At 44.5% G+C, this 12,369-nt stretch overlaps 1 protein-coding gene across 2 annotated transcripts in view; it reads right to left on the reverse strand.

Moving 5' to 3' along the window:
- Glis3 (GLIS family zinc finger 3) overlaps nt 1-12,369 on the reverse strand; it is a 423,182-nt gene that overhangs the window by 30,939 nt on the left and 379,874 nt on the right. For both annotated transcript variants that reach the window (NM_001432483.1, NM_001432482.1), the window contains 1 exon segment: nt 8,430-8,598. In NM_001432483.1, the coding sequence (NP_001419412.1) occupies nt 8,430-8,598 (169 nt within the window).

Raw genomic sequence — 12,369 nt, forward strand, 5'->3', positions numbered from 1 at the left:
ATTGTTACCCAGACTATCCTAAGCCTTTCTTCACGGCTTCAAAATGCAGTTTCTTTCAAGTCTATGGAACTTTGAGGATCAAATTTAAATGTGACTTCTACAAGATATGGCTAGATGCATTTGCAAGCCAGTGCTAATTGAGACAACACAGTCAGTCTGTGAATCTTCAGAAACTATCAGAGAGGTGGTTTGTTCAGTAATTGACATGTGCTGTTTGGAATGTAGTTTCTTTCCATCTTTGAAATATCACACAACTATGGAGGAGTATTTACTACCTTCTTATGAAAGTGAGGCTCTCCTGAGAGACACAGCCAGAATCCAGCAAATACAGAGGCGAATGCCAGCAGCAAACCACTGAACTGAGAACGGGACCCCCGTTGAAGGAATCAGAGAAAGAACTGGAAGAGCTTGAAGGGGCTCGAGTCCCCATATGAACAACAATGCCAAGCAACCAGAGCTTCCAGGGACTAAGCCACTACCTAAAGACTATACATGGACTGACCCTGGACTCTGACCTCATAGGTAGCAATGAATATCCTAGTAAGAGCACCAGTGGAAGGGGAAGCCCTGGGTCCTGCTAAGACTGAACCCCCAGTGAACGTGATTGTTGGGGGGAGGGCAGCAATGGGGGGAGGGTAGGGAGAGGAACACCCATAAAGAAGGGGAGGGGGAGGGATTAGGGGGATGTTTGCCTGGAAACCGGAAAAGGAATAACATTCGAAATGTAAATAAGAAATACTCAAGTTAATAAAAAGAAAAAAGAAAATGAGGTAAGAGGAAGAAAGTAGGGAGGAAGGGAATGGAAGGAAATGGTAAGAAGAAATAAAAGAAAGAAAGAAAAAAAATGAAAGTGAGGCTCAATACTGATTACAAAAGTGAATGCTTCAAAGGCCACAATCAACCAGAAAAGGGTAGACAGAGAGTAACTCCTCAGCCACTTATTTTCAATTTGCATCGGGAGCACCCTCACCTGACAGTATACAAGGACAAGTACTTAGCAAATGCTGGTCATTGTTACCAAAGGACTACTTAGTAGAACTTCCCATTGCTTCCAGAGCTGCCCACTTGGTGTCAATTCCTGGCCTCAGGTAGATGAGTCATCTGCTCAACTGAAACACATCTCTTTGGATATTGCATTTGTTTCTGAGTCTGAAGGAAACATATATTTTAGAAGAGAATATCTATCTAATGTCTCTAACCATTTGCTATAAAATGTGGATTTTTTTCTTCTTGTGTCTAACTAATAGAAAAGTGATCAAAGGTATATTTTCCCTATAAAAATAAAAGCCAAAAAGGACTCATCTAAAAAACATTGTGTCTTAAGTGTTTATTCACTTTGATAGTCTCCTTCCTGACCAACAAACAGATAGACTACCTCTCACTTGCAAAAAGATAGGTGTCTCTGAGCAGCCTGCCCTCACTTAGAGAGAGAAATGACTTCATGCATCTAGATCACATTGCCAGGTCAGGAAATGGAAGCGCTCTCCAGAGTGAGCTGTTCCCGTCAGAGGAGGAACTTAGTACTCTGTGAGCACAACTCAGGCTAGAAGACTGCTGAGTCTCACCCTGGAGACTCAGGCTCCGTACAATCTGCTAAAGAGAGCACACTGACAAGTTCGAACAATACCACAGCCTAGCAACAGTACCACAGTTCTGTTGCTTTGTGTGTTAAAGAAGGGGGTGGCAAAAAGGATTTCTATCTTACTTCAAGTCGTCTTTCTTATAGTTATGACTCTCTTTCCTGACAGGAAATCCCAGGGGACTAAGAAAACATCATTTTGGCCTTCACAGGAGGTGGATTTGTTTGGAATATGGGAACAAAATAAAGATGTCTGACTTGGCTTCTAGAGTCCAAGTGACTTCCTTGACATTAAAAAAAAAATAGTAACTTTTGTGGACATCTTAATACTTGATTTTGATTTGTGGTTATGCTTAAGCTAAAATGATAAAATAGTGTTTCAGAAATTAAAAAAAAAAACATGGAAAATAACCTAATGTGTCCAAGTATTGGGACTAGAAGGAAGCTGTTTGCTTGGTAAGTGCATGTGGAGTCCCACAGCAAGGTCTTTAGCAGGGACTGAAGTGACTCGAAGAAGGAGGTGGCAGAAGGACAGACAGCAAAAGCATGTGCTCAGGTTATTGTTAAATTGTCCAGAAGTAGGAAAGCCATCACACACACAGAGTGGCTATAAATCTATGATGAAATCAGGCCATGTGCTGGTGAAAGGAAACAGCATAGACAAGCAACACAGTGAAGCTAGACAGGGAAAGCTTCTCTTAAGCCAACATCCAGGCTCATACCTGTCATCCCAGCACACAGGGAACAGAGGCAGGAGAATCACTGTGAGTCTGGGGCCTAATTTACCTATCAAGTTCTAGACAATCCAGGGGTAAAAGAGAGTTCATCACAAACCAACCAACCCACCCACCCACCCACGCTCTCAAATAAACTAACAAAGGCTCACCAAAGAAATGAGTCTAAAATGACAGTTTGAGCAGACACTGGATAAAAAGGCGTCTTGATGCCAAACATCATCATGATGATCTAGTGTCTCAGGATCAGTATATGAAAAGGCCTGAAGGCAAGGTAAGGCAGTCCTTTCTAGGAAGGCTGCTAAGGCTTCAGCCTATTAAACAAGGGTAGCCATGAAAGGACACTAGGCTAGAGTCTGACCACAGAGGACCATCACATCTTGGTATGATTTGGGAGGGTGTAGAGAGGAACAAATGATTTTAAAGGACAAGTCTTGAGGTACAGAGAAAAGGCTGATGAGATGGGGAAGGAGGACTGCTGTGGACAGCAAAGCCACAGACAGAGCAACTGCTGTATTTAAGATGGCAGGTCAGGTGGGGACCCAGGATGGACTGGAAGAATGGTGCTGACTAAGAAGTCCACTGACAGATTCATGAGTTGATCAGCTGTGAAAGAGAAAGGGAAAAGATCAGAGGTGAATCCTAGGCTTTTTAGGTCTTTAATGTAAGTTAAAGATAGAGGTAGAGTTAATCTTAATTACATTATAACGAAACATACTAAAGCCTGAGAATTTGATGGAAATCTGAATCAGAGATAGGTCAGGGAAGACTACAAAGCCAGTCTAGCCATGGGTTTTACTCAACCCACCCATTCATATTTTTATGATTGCTCAGTAATTCTTGAAGTGTGTGTGGTGTGTGTGTGTGTGTGTGTGTGTGTGTGTTTGTGTGTGTGTGTGTGTGCGCACATGCACACATATGGGCACATTGGGAGAGGAGGGTGGTTATAGACTCTTCCTCTCTTAATCTCAGATGCCCAGGGATGTCATCTTTCTAGAAAGCATCAGACACCCTCAGTGGATACTGAGTGAAAATAACGTCTTGACTCCTACTGTAACTCTGATGTTGGCATCCCCACCATCCAGTTGTAGAGTCCGCTGCTCTGGTGCTCATTCTGTGCCACATGATCATGAGAATCAAGATTGATGGACGTTGGTTATTGTCTGTGTTTATTGGTTGCCCTCTGGGTTAGAAATGTGTCTGCATTCATGACCAAGTATCTGACAGACACATCAGGGATCGCACAGTGATGAACACTGAGCAAATTGTAGTTTTGTGAGGATGCACACAGTCGTGTGGAGAACTCGTGGCAGGAAGTCAACTCTCCTCTAATATAATAAACAAGCAAGGCCAGCAAGAGCTTCTGCATCCCAGACCTTTGCTACTCTCTCTAACATAGAAATAATTTTCAATTTTTTTGACATTTGGGGACTCTTCAAAGACCTGAAAAGCCATAACTATGCTCGGAATGGTGAAGAACAAGATGATTCTTTCAAGTTGTACTGGAAGGTAAAACAGTATCACCTCCAGTCTAAGTGTTCCAAAGGACAGCCTTTGTCTGACTGAGGGCCAAATGAAACACTCTCCCATACCTTGTCATTTCTTCTGGAAGATACTCTGTGTTCTCTGTAGGTGAAGATCAGGCACATTTAGGATGAATGCTATAATCACCATGGTTTCCTACTGGCCAAATAAACTCTTGTTCACAAGCTCAAACTACTTAGTGTGGCTAACACTGGGTAACTCTGGGTTACGTGCTCTGCCATAGTCATGCTTGTTACTGTCCCTCTTGACGTTTGCACACACCCTTGCTACAACAGACCATTGACTTTGAGGGGTGATATTGCTTCCTTTATTGCTTCCACCCCCATTTTGAGAACAGACGTTCTTGCTCTGTGCCTCCAAAGCTACCACCCTTTCTTCAGTCTTGTAATTCATCACAGCCTATTGGCTTGGCTGTCCCCCATGGTGTATTCAATGTCTACCACATCTCATGCTTCATAATTACCACCCCAGCGATGGACTCAATGGACCAAACAGCCCCGAGGCCTAGAGTAGATCCTGATAAGCTTTAACATCTTGTTACATTTTTATGAGTACTGAACACACACTAGGACATTCAGAAGACAGAGGCTATGAAGAGGCTTGTAGACGAAGATACTAAGATACACGTTTGCTCAAGAGCAGGGCTAGGAAAGCAACAGGCATAGTCGAGAGGTATTCTGAAGGTACATATGCAGGCCACAGGAAAGCGCCACACTCAACAGTGTGTGTGTGCCTAAATGTGTGGACTGGTACCTAGGAACTGCATCAAAGTATGTGGGGGGTATAAGAAGCATTTAAAATCCAGACCGATGTCCTTCTGATCAAAAGAGAAAACAAAAGAACAAACAAACAGAGAATGGGTACCCTCCACAGGGCGGTGGGTTCTTGTTCTCAAAGCTTTTTATCTCTTGTTAAAGCTTCCTCTGTTCATGGCATAGAACTCAGAGCATAGCTCTGAAGCTTATGAGGAAACCAGGCTTCTGTCCTCCCAAATCGAACTCCACTCTAGCTGGAAGATCTATGAAACAGATCTTAAGAACCAATGAGTTCCCCCAGGGTATGTGCTTCTGACCCAAAAGAGGGGTTGGTTTCCGGGTCGAGGACCAAGCTGAGCACTGAAGGCTGCATAGAACAGTCAGAAAGGCTGAGTCAAGGCACAGCAACAAGTGAGTTACGTTGAGAAGAGTGAACAGCTCAGCTTGTCTGGAACAGAGAGCTTCACTGACTGAGAAAACAGTGAGGAGAAATGGTGACTCTCTGACCTTCAGCATCCAGGCGGATGGTACCAAGTTTCCAGGGGTGAGTTAGAACTTGGCCCCGCTGAGCATTAGCTTTGCTTGGTCAGAGACAGACAAGCCCTAGGTTTCAGTAGGGACTTGAGAAACTAGCAGTCTATATTCAATAAAGGCGGTTTGACTACTTTTCCCAAAATGAGGATTCCTAACATTTTTCTGGTCTTAATTCTTGTGCCAGACTATACATTTGGTAAAGTGACACAATCCTCCCTTTTCCTTTAATCCTCCGTGTCTTAGAAGCCTCAGAAATGGGGCTCAGGAAAGCCTCCATTCCGGAAAGCCCACCTCCTGTCACTGATACTACAGACTGCGCCATGCTATGGCCTTCAGAAGGAAGAGGCGCAGCTTACGTTCTCTTGCAAAAATGAGTGGCATAGACTGAGGTGACTTATCACTGGGGCAACTAAGAATTCTCCAGTTCAAAATGGCCACCCGTAAGTATTTTTTGTATTTGTTAGTGTATCGGTCACACTATAAAGCCCAGTGATTTAACATTTCCAGAGACACTGAGTTCCCCTCAAGGAAAGCCACTGTATAGACATCAAGTCCTGGTGGCTCACCCAACATGACATAGTAAAACAGTACTTCCCATAAGAAGTGCACATCAACATCAGAGGATGGGCTGTGGCACTGCCCAAATCCCTGAAATTACGTGTCATTCAGTTAGTACTTAGAAATAAAAATAGACTCTCATCAAGTTGAGAAAACTTACATTTCTTTTATGGTGGCGGTTAGGATGAAAGGACCTGATGTTAGATGGGCAGCTGTGGTGGGCCCTTTCTAACTTCTGACAGTGACTCAGCCCACTTTATTAATGAGCTAAAGCTAAGTAAACGATGAATCAATGCCGGCAAAGCAGGAAAAGACGCCAGCGTCCCACTAAAATCGCAAAGTGTGATCAACCTGTTTCCATTAAGAAAACTGCTGGAGTTTTTACTGGGGGATTTCCCAGGCAAACAGCAAAGATGTAGAAACCCGGAGCGGAAGGTAAACCCATTTCCTGTCCATGTTTTCATCCTGGTCCCTAGTGCAAACACAGTGAATAATTCAGGGTTTCTTCACGGCATCCTCTTCTCTACCCTGACTGGAAGAGATAACCCATAGTTCACATTTGCCAGGTCTCAGTCAGGTGTGGGCTCAGGATACACACCCTGCGGCAAGGGCATTCAGCGTCATAAATCCATGAAAATACAAGCATGTCTTCACTCATTCCCACGGAGCTACTGTGTCTTCCCATCCTCCTCCTCCTGTCTCCTACCATGGTAACTTTCATTACTGATCACTGTGCACTCCGTAGATTCCAACTGTTACCTGTCAGGCACATGAAGGTGCCACGTGGTCTCAGAAGCCATGTGTGGCCTACTGTATGCTATGGCAAGCACTGTTTTTAGTCCACCTGCAAACTGTACAAAAGCTAAAAGGGATTAGCTCCTCTCAGAAGGACAGTCCCCATGTCGCCAGCAAGTATAGACGTAATAAGTGATCACTAAGATGGTGCTACGTTTCACCAGGCACTGCTAAAATAATTCGTATCTTCTGATTCACATTTCTAATGTTCCCATACAACCATATGGATCTTTTATCACCTCAAAACAGTGAACTCGGAAACTCATTTTCATATTCCTTCTATCCACCCTTCTCCCCAAAGTTTATTAAAAGGCATAGTTTCTAGAGAGAAACTGGGTATTGGTTTGGCTCCTTTTCTCTGTTCTTCAGCAAGTTTGCCTCCTAATGAAGGTCTTGAGTGAATTCTCTCTTCTCTACTTCCAGGCACCATGGTGTTCACAAGGAACCTAAGACAGCTTCATTCTCTAACCTCTCCCAGCTCCCACTCCCACCGCAAATGCCTTTCCAATGCAGACTCCTCCCTCTCTAATGCTAATCTGATTGTGTGTTTCTCCTAACAACGGTTATCTGCTTCCAGGAAGAGAGGACCAACTCCTCAGGTTTTTGTTTTGTTTTGTTTTTTTGTTCTTTTTTTTTTGGAGCTGGGGACCGAACCCAGGGCCTTGCGCTTCCTAGGCAAGCGCTCTACCACTGAGCTAAATCCCCAACCCCCGCAACTCCTCAGTTTAAAAACACAAGGTGCCACTGAAGCCAGTCCACTATCACCCAACCATCATCCACGTGTTTGCCCATGCTGCTACCCCGAAGGACCAAGACCTATGTGCTTGCTGTGTGACCTCATCTCCTCCGTATCTGGCAGGGGTCCTTACTGCCCTAGGTGCTGTTCGCCTATACCTGTGTGGAGAAAAATTCCTTTTCTCTCAATGCCTCCACCGCCATTCCTTTTGATTGCTGCGAAACTGTGGGTTTGTGGTTGACAGAAACAGATGCATTCTCGGAGCAGAGGCACGAGAACCCACCCTTAGACCCTAACCTCGAAAGCCACTGGAGAATTCAGAAGTAAAAATAACATGGAACACAGAGTTCTTTAGGGATTCTTTTCCCACAGAAATTCCTTATGAGGGTGATACCAACAAAAGGCACCGAGTGAACAGTCGCTTTCTGATTGGCCATATGGCATCTTCTGTCACCTTCTAGTCTTTTCCCATGGTGCTGCAGGGTGATGGACAACTGCCTGTGGCCTGAGTGCTGAGGCATTGCCCTGGCACTGCCCTGTCATGCTCCTCAGAAAGGAGCTGGAGCTCTGAGGAAGTGAGGCCTAGTGGAAGGGTGTTAGGTTGCGGGGCCATTGAGAATGTTGCCCTTTACTGTCTCTTCAGGAGGCACCAGGAGGTGAAGAGACCCCCCCTCTGCTACATATTTCCACCCTGATGGGCCCAGCGCAGGACCCGGTGACCATGGGCTGAGTTCTCCGAAACCATGAGCCAAGACCAACTTACCTGCTCCTCTCTTTCTTGGTTCCCAGTCATTAACAGAAACCTGCCTAGCACACAAACTTGCATCGCTATCTATGCGACTATGGTACCATTCGTATCCAGAGAGCTCCTCAACTCACTGGAAACTGAGTCCCAAAACAAGATGTGGAGAGGCGGTGAGGTTAGGCGGATCCTTGTGTTACATCTTCCAGCTCCTGACACCTGAGCTGTCCAACGCCAGTTATCATTTTGTTTGTTATACATATAAAAGAAAGTAGCAGATAATGAGATATTTGGTCCGCATACTTGGTGTATGTTACTTTTAAAATGTCACCCCTGGGTAACTCAACCCACCAACAGATTATTAATAAAATTCAGCAACTGTCAGAGCTCTTCTCGGTAGAGGGAGGTTTGGCGGCGACACCTATTATGAGAGAGAGACAGATGGCCTTACCTCTCAGTGCCTGCGTCCACAGCTGTGAGTGGAGGTAAATGGGAGGAGGGGTTGTGGGGGCTCCCCTGTACATTATGTCCCGGAGAAGGGTGACTGACAGGATGTGGGGGTGGCACGGCCCCAGCAGCTGTTCCACTTCGGGTTGAATGATTGCTGGCGAAAATGGGAGCTGAAATCAAGAGAGAAGCAGCGTGAGACAGTGCCCTGAAGGAGGCCCACATTTTAAACACCGAAGCTGACAGCAAGCATATTTCAGGGCCTTGTTTGTTTTTCTCTGAGTGCCTTTTAGGGAGCAGTTCTCCCCTTCCTGGATACACACAGCTTCTGTTTCTATGGCAGAACAGGTTCCCTGCCTCTTGTGCCATCACCAGCATCTCAGGAACTCTGCCTGAACTTGCTCCAGGCTCACCTTGGCTTCTGAAGTGCTGGGGTGCCCTGCCAGTGCCATATCTGGCTATTACAATCAATCTTGTGCTGTTTGCTTCCATTCAGAGGGTTCTGGGTCTGTGCTTTTCAATCACAGAGGATGACTGGTGCATAAGGACATGCTCAGTCAGCTGACTGCAAGCTCAGCATGGGCCTTCTACCTCTTCTCACTGTGCAGCAAGATGCTGTGAGCCAGGCCTCTGCTCTCTCTGCCATTGCCACACTTCAGCACTAAGACAACAGAGCGCACCTGACTGCAGTTCCAACATAGGGTCCTACCCTCTGAGCTAAGAGCCTGACAGACTGCTGACATTTCCACGATAGCATGATGAATCCTCTTGTTCTCATTCCAAAGAGGCCCTTATCAAGATGAGAAAGTAAGTAAATGTAGTCCCCCACATACACAGCTCTGGGGCTGTCCCCATCACCGCCAATCACACACTGAGGGTGAGTCAGAGCCTCCTTCTTGGGTCAGCCTCACCTTTGAGAACCGTAAAGGACCTCAAACTTGCCTATGTGGCCATTTATATCAGCTAATTGGTAAGATGCTGCCTGATAACCAGGGCTTGTCACTTTCAAAGCCTATCAGAGAGGAAGGACTTTAGTGTGTGGGACCTACTCGGCAGACATCTCATTAGGCTGTAATCAGGCGACATCATTACCAACTCTCCTTCACTTCCTTCTCGGTGTATAGCTCCCTTCCATGCCCATTTCTGCCCCTTTTTGAACTTTACTAATATCAAAGAACAAATGGATTTTTTTAATTAAAAAATCAAGTTCAGGATTAAGAAAGTCATATCATCAAAAAGATTTGAAGGTTTAAAAGTTCAAGGAGTTGTTATTTTTAGACCAATATCACTTTCATACAACCTCACCAGGATAGAATTAAGACCCCGGATGACCCAGCCCCCAAAAGACTAATCCAATGGCATAGGAGTTCAAGGACTCACAGGAGCATGTGAAGAGGCAGAATTACCATCTTCCCGCTCAAAAAGCTTCTGACATGGGTGTGATCTGATTTGAAGGGTTTATTTCTGGTAAATCAGCATTCTGTCAGATGCACTCCTATCCTCAGAAACCTTCACCCTTGCACAGTCCTCTAAGTCCTGAGGTGGCGGCGAGGCCAGGAAGTGCTTACCAGTTCAAAAAGTCAAGCCCGGCTTCGCTTGTGCCTGTCAGCTCCCATGAAAGTTATACGTCTGCAAACTCACTGGAGTCACCTTATGAATCACTGCCCTCATTTGTGCCCTGCTGGCTCAGGGGAGCACAGTCCTGCCTCTGTCCCCAAGGGAGAGGGCTGCTAGGATTGACCGTGGCAATAGTTTCAACAGTGGTGTTTCTCAGCATGAACCTTGGGTTTTATACACTGCTCTAAAAAACAAACGGAATAATAGGTCACAGAAACACTGTGCAACACACTACCTTTAAAAAAAAATACACTGCTTTAGGCATAGAGACAACAGCTCTTTTTCATTTCGTAATTGTTGATAAATGTACCAAATCGCTTATTCACGCCCAGAGATATTTTTGTTTGTATATATTTATGTTTATTACAAGGGAAGTGCTGCCCTCACTGTTGTCAACCTTGTGGGCAACAGGGAAACTTGGTTGCACATGCTAAGCTCTACAATATGGTTCAGTGGAAAATAGGGTGCTCCCCAAAGGTCTACAGCAACTGCTCTAGTTGGATTTGACATCAGATACAATTAAATAGCTAGACAAGTTGGTGTCATTTGTAGCTTGTCACTGAAAGCGAGGACTTGCTGAAGGACTCTGCGTTCTCCCAGCCAAGTCACAACCAACACCTATCACTCATTCGTCCATCATCTATACATCCATCCAACATTATTTTAAATGGTATGGCTAGTATTAATGGTATTTGGCTAGTCTACCGTTTGTGTGTTTCTGTCCTTGGCAGGGGTTTCAGCTTGAAGATAAAGGAGCACATGCATGCATTAATTTTACCAAAATACCAAGATTTACCAATGCGGACCTCTTAACAGTGTTCCAACACTTTAACGCACTTTGTGGCTCTACCCAAGCCAGATGAGCAATCACATCTGGAATTTATTCCACACTACCTTTAAAAAAAATACACTGCTTTAGGCATAGAGACAACAGCTCTTTTTCATTTCGTAATTGTTGATAAATGTACCAAATCGCTTATTCATGCCCAGAGGTATTTTTGTTTGTATATGTTTATGTTTATTACAAGGGAAGTGCTGCCCTCACTGTTGGTACCTCTACTTTGGTACTTTTGCCATGACTTCTACCTTTTGACATACATAGATTGGCATTTTCGCCTTCTTCTCCTCTGCTGAGGACCGAACCCAGAACACGATTCACATTAAGAAAGTGAGCTGTTCTTCAGTTACAGTTATAGTGACTTCTTATACTTCTCTAAGGAGCTGATCATCCCACAAATATTTGTGGGATAGCTACCATATGGCAGACACAAAACTAGGTACTGGAATAAACTATAAAACAAGGCATATCTGTTATTACCAACTGCATTAATTCATGTTTGCTTTTTGAATGAATAAAGACAAATAGTCTAAATGCCAATAAAATCTATCTCGGGACTCTAATATTGAAGTAGAAACCAGAGAACAATTTCTATTCCCTTCTGATCAAAGACTGCCCTAGGGTAGTATTAATTCTCTCAGATTTGTAAGCAGACACATGTCTTAACCTCAGGGCATCCAAGAATCTGGATCAGAAAGCCATGGGTATGTATGTGGTGCAGTTGAGGAAAGGTCTTTCCAAGCTTCATGGAAGTACACTACAAAGGCCAGGAGGAGGTGGTGGAGAAGACGTGTGGGGTAAGCTCTCTGAGGTAACTGGCATGGAGCTGAAGGCTGAGGGTAGGGTCTTCAAGAGCTATTGGATCACACACATGTCCACAGCCCTTTCCTTCATAACTATAGCTGATCCCTCCTCTACAAGGGACCCCTTGAGAAGATGAAAGGGAGGGCTTCAGGCTTCAGTTTAAAGTCTGAATTTGAAGGTATCTCAACAGCTTCTTATATAGGGCACAGTCGATCACCTTTTCTGTAATGGAAAGCAAACCACTTGTTTCTATGTGGTGGGAAGTGGGAGGTATTAAGAAGTATAGAGAGATTATGACTGAGTTGAAAGAAGCTTATTAATCATTGTCTATAGAGAACAGTCTGCCTGCAGCATCCAGGGTATAATCACTAGTTGTATCCATTACCTCTGACCAAAATAATGAAATGAAATTGAGGAGTAATGAAGACCAGCCTGTCTCTCTAATCTCCATCTAAAGGACAGCTCTCTGGAGTCAGCTAGCTATGGCTCAGGTAGGACTATCCTTGCATTTTATCGAAGAAACTGTTATCACAGCTCAAGAAAATGTCTTTGCAATCTACACAGAAACACCTAACCTCATCCAGACATACGTCTAGAATATACTTTTAAGTAGCATAGTCTCCAAGCATTATCTCTTCATTCATTTGGACACAACATTCCACTGTTTTCTTTGCACAAGGCAGGT

The sequence above is a fragment of the Rattus norvegicus genome, chromosome 1 (assembly GCF_021556685.1).
Source record: "Rattus norvegicus strain SHRSP/BbbUtx chromosome 1, alternate assembly SHRSP_T2T, whole genome shotgun sequence".
In the NCBI taxonomy this organism is placed as follows: domain Eukaryota; kingdom Metazoa; phylum Chordata; class Mammalia; order Rodentia; family Muridae; genus Rattus; species Rattus norvegicus.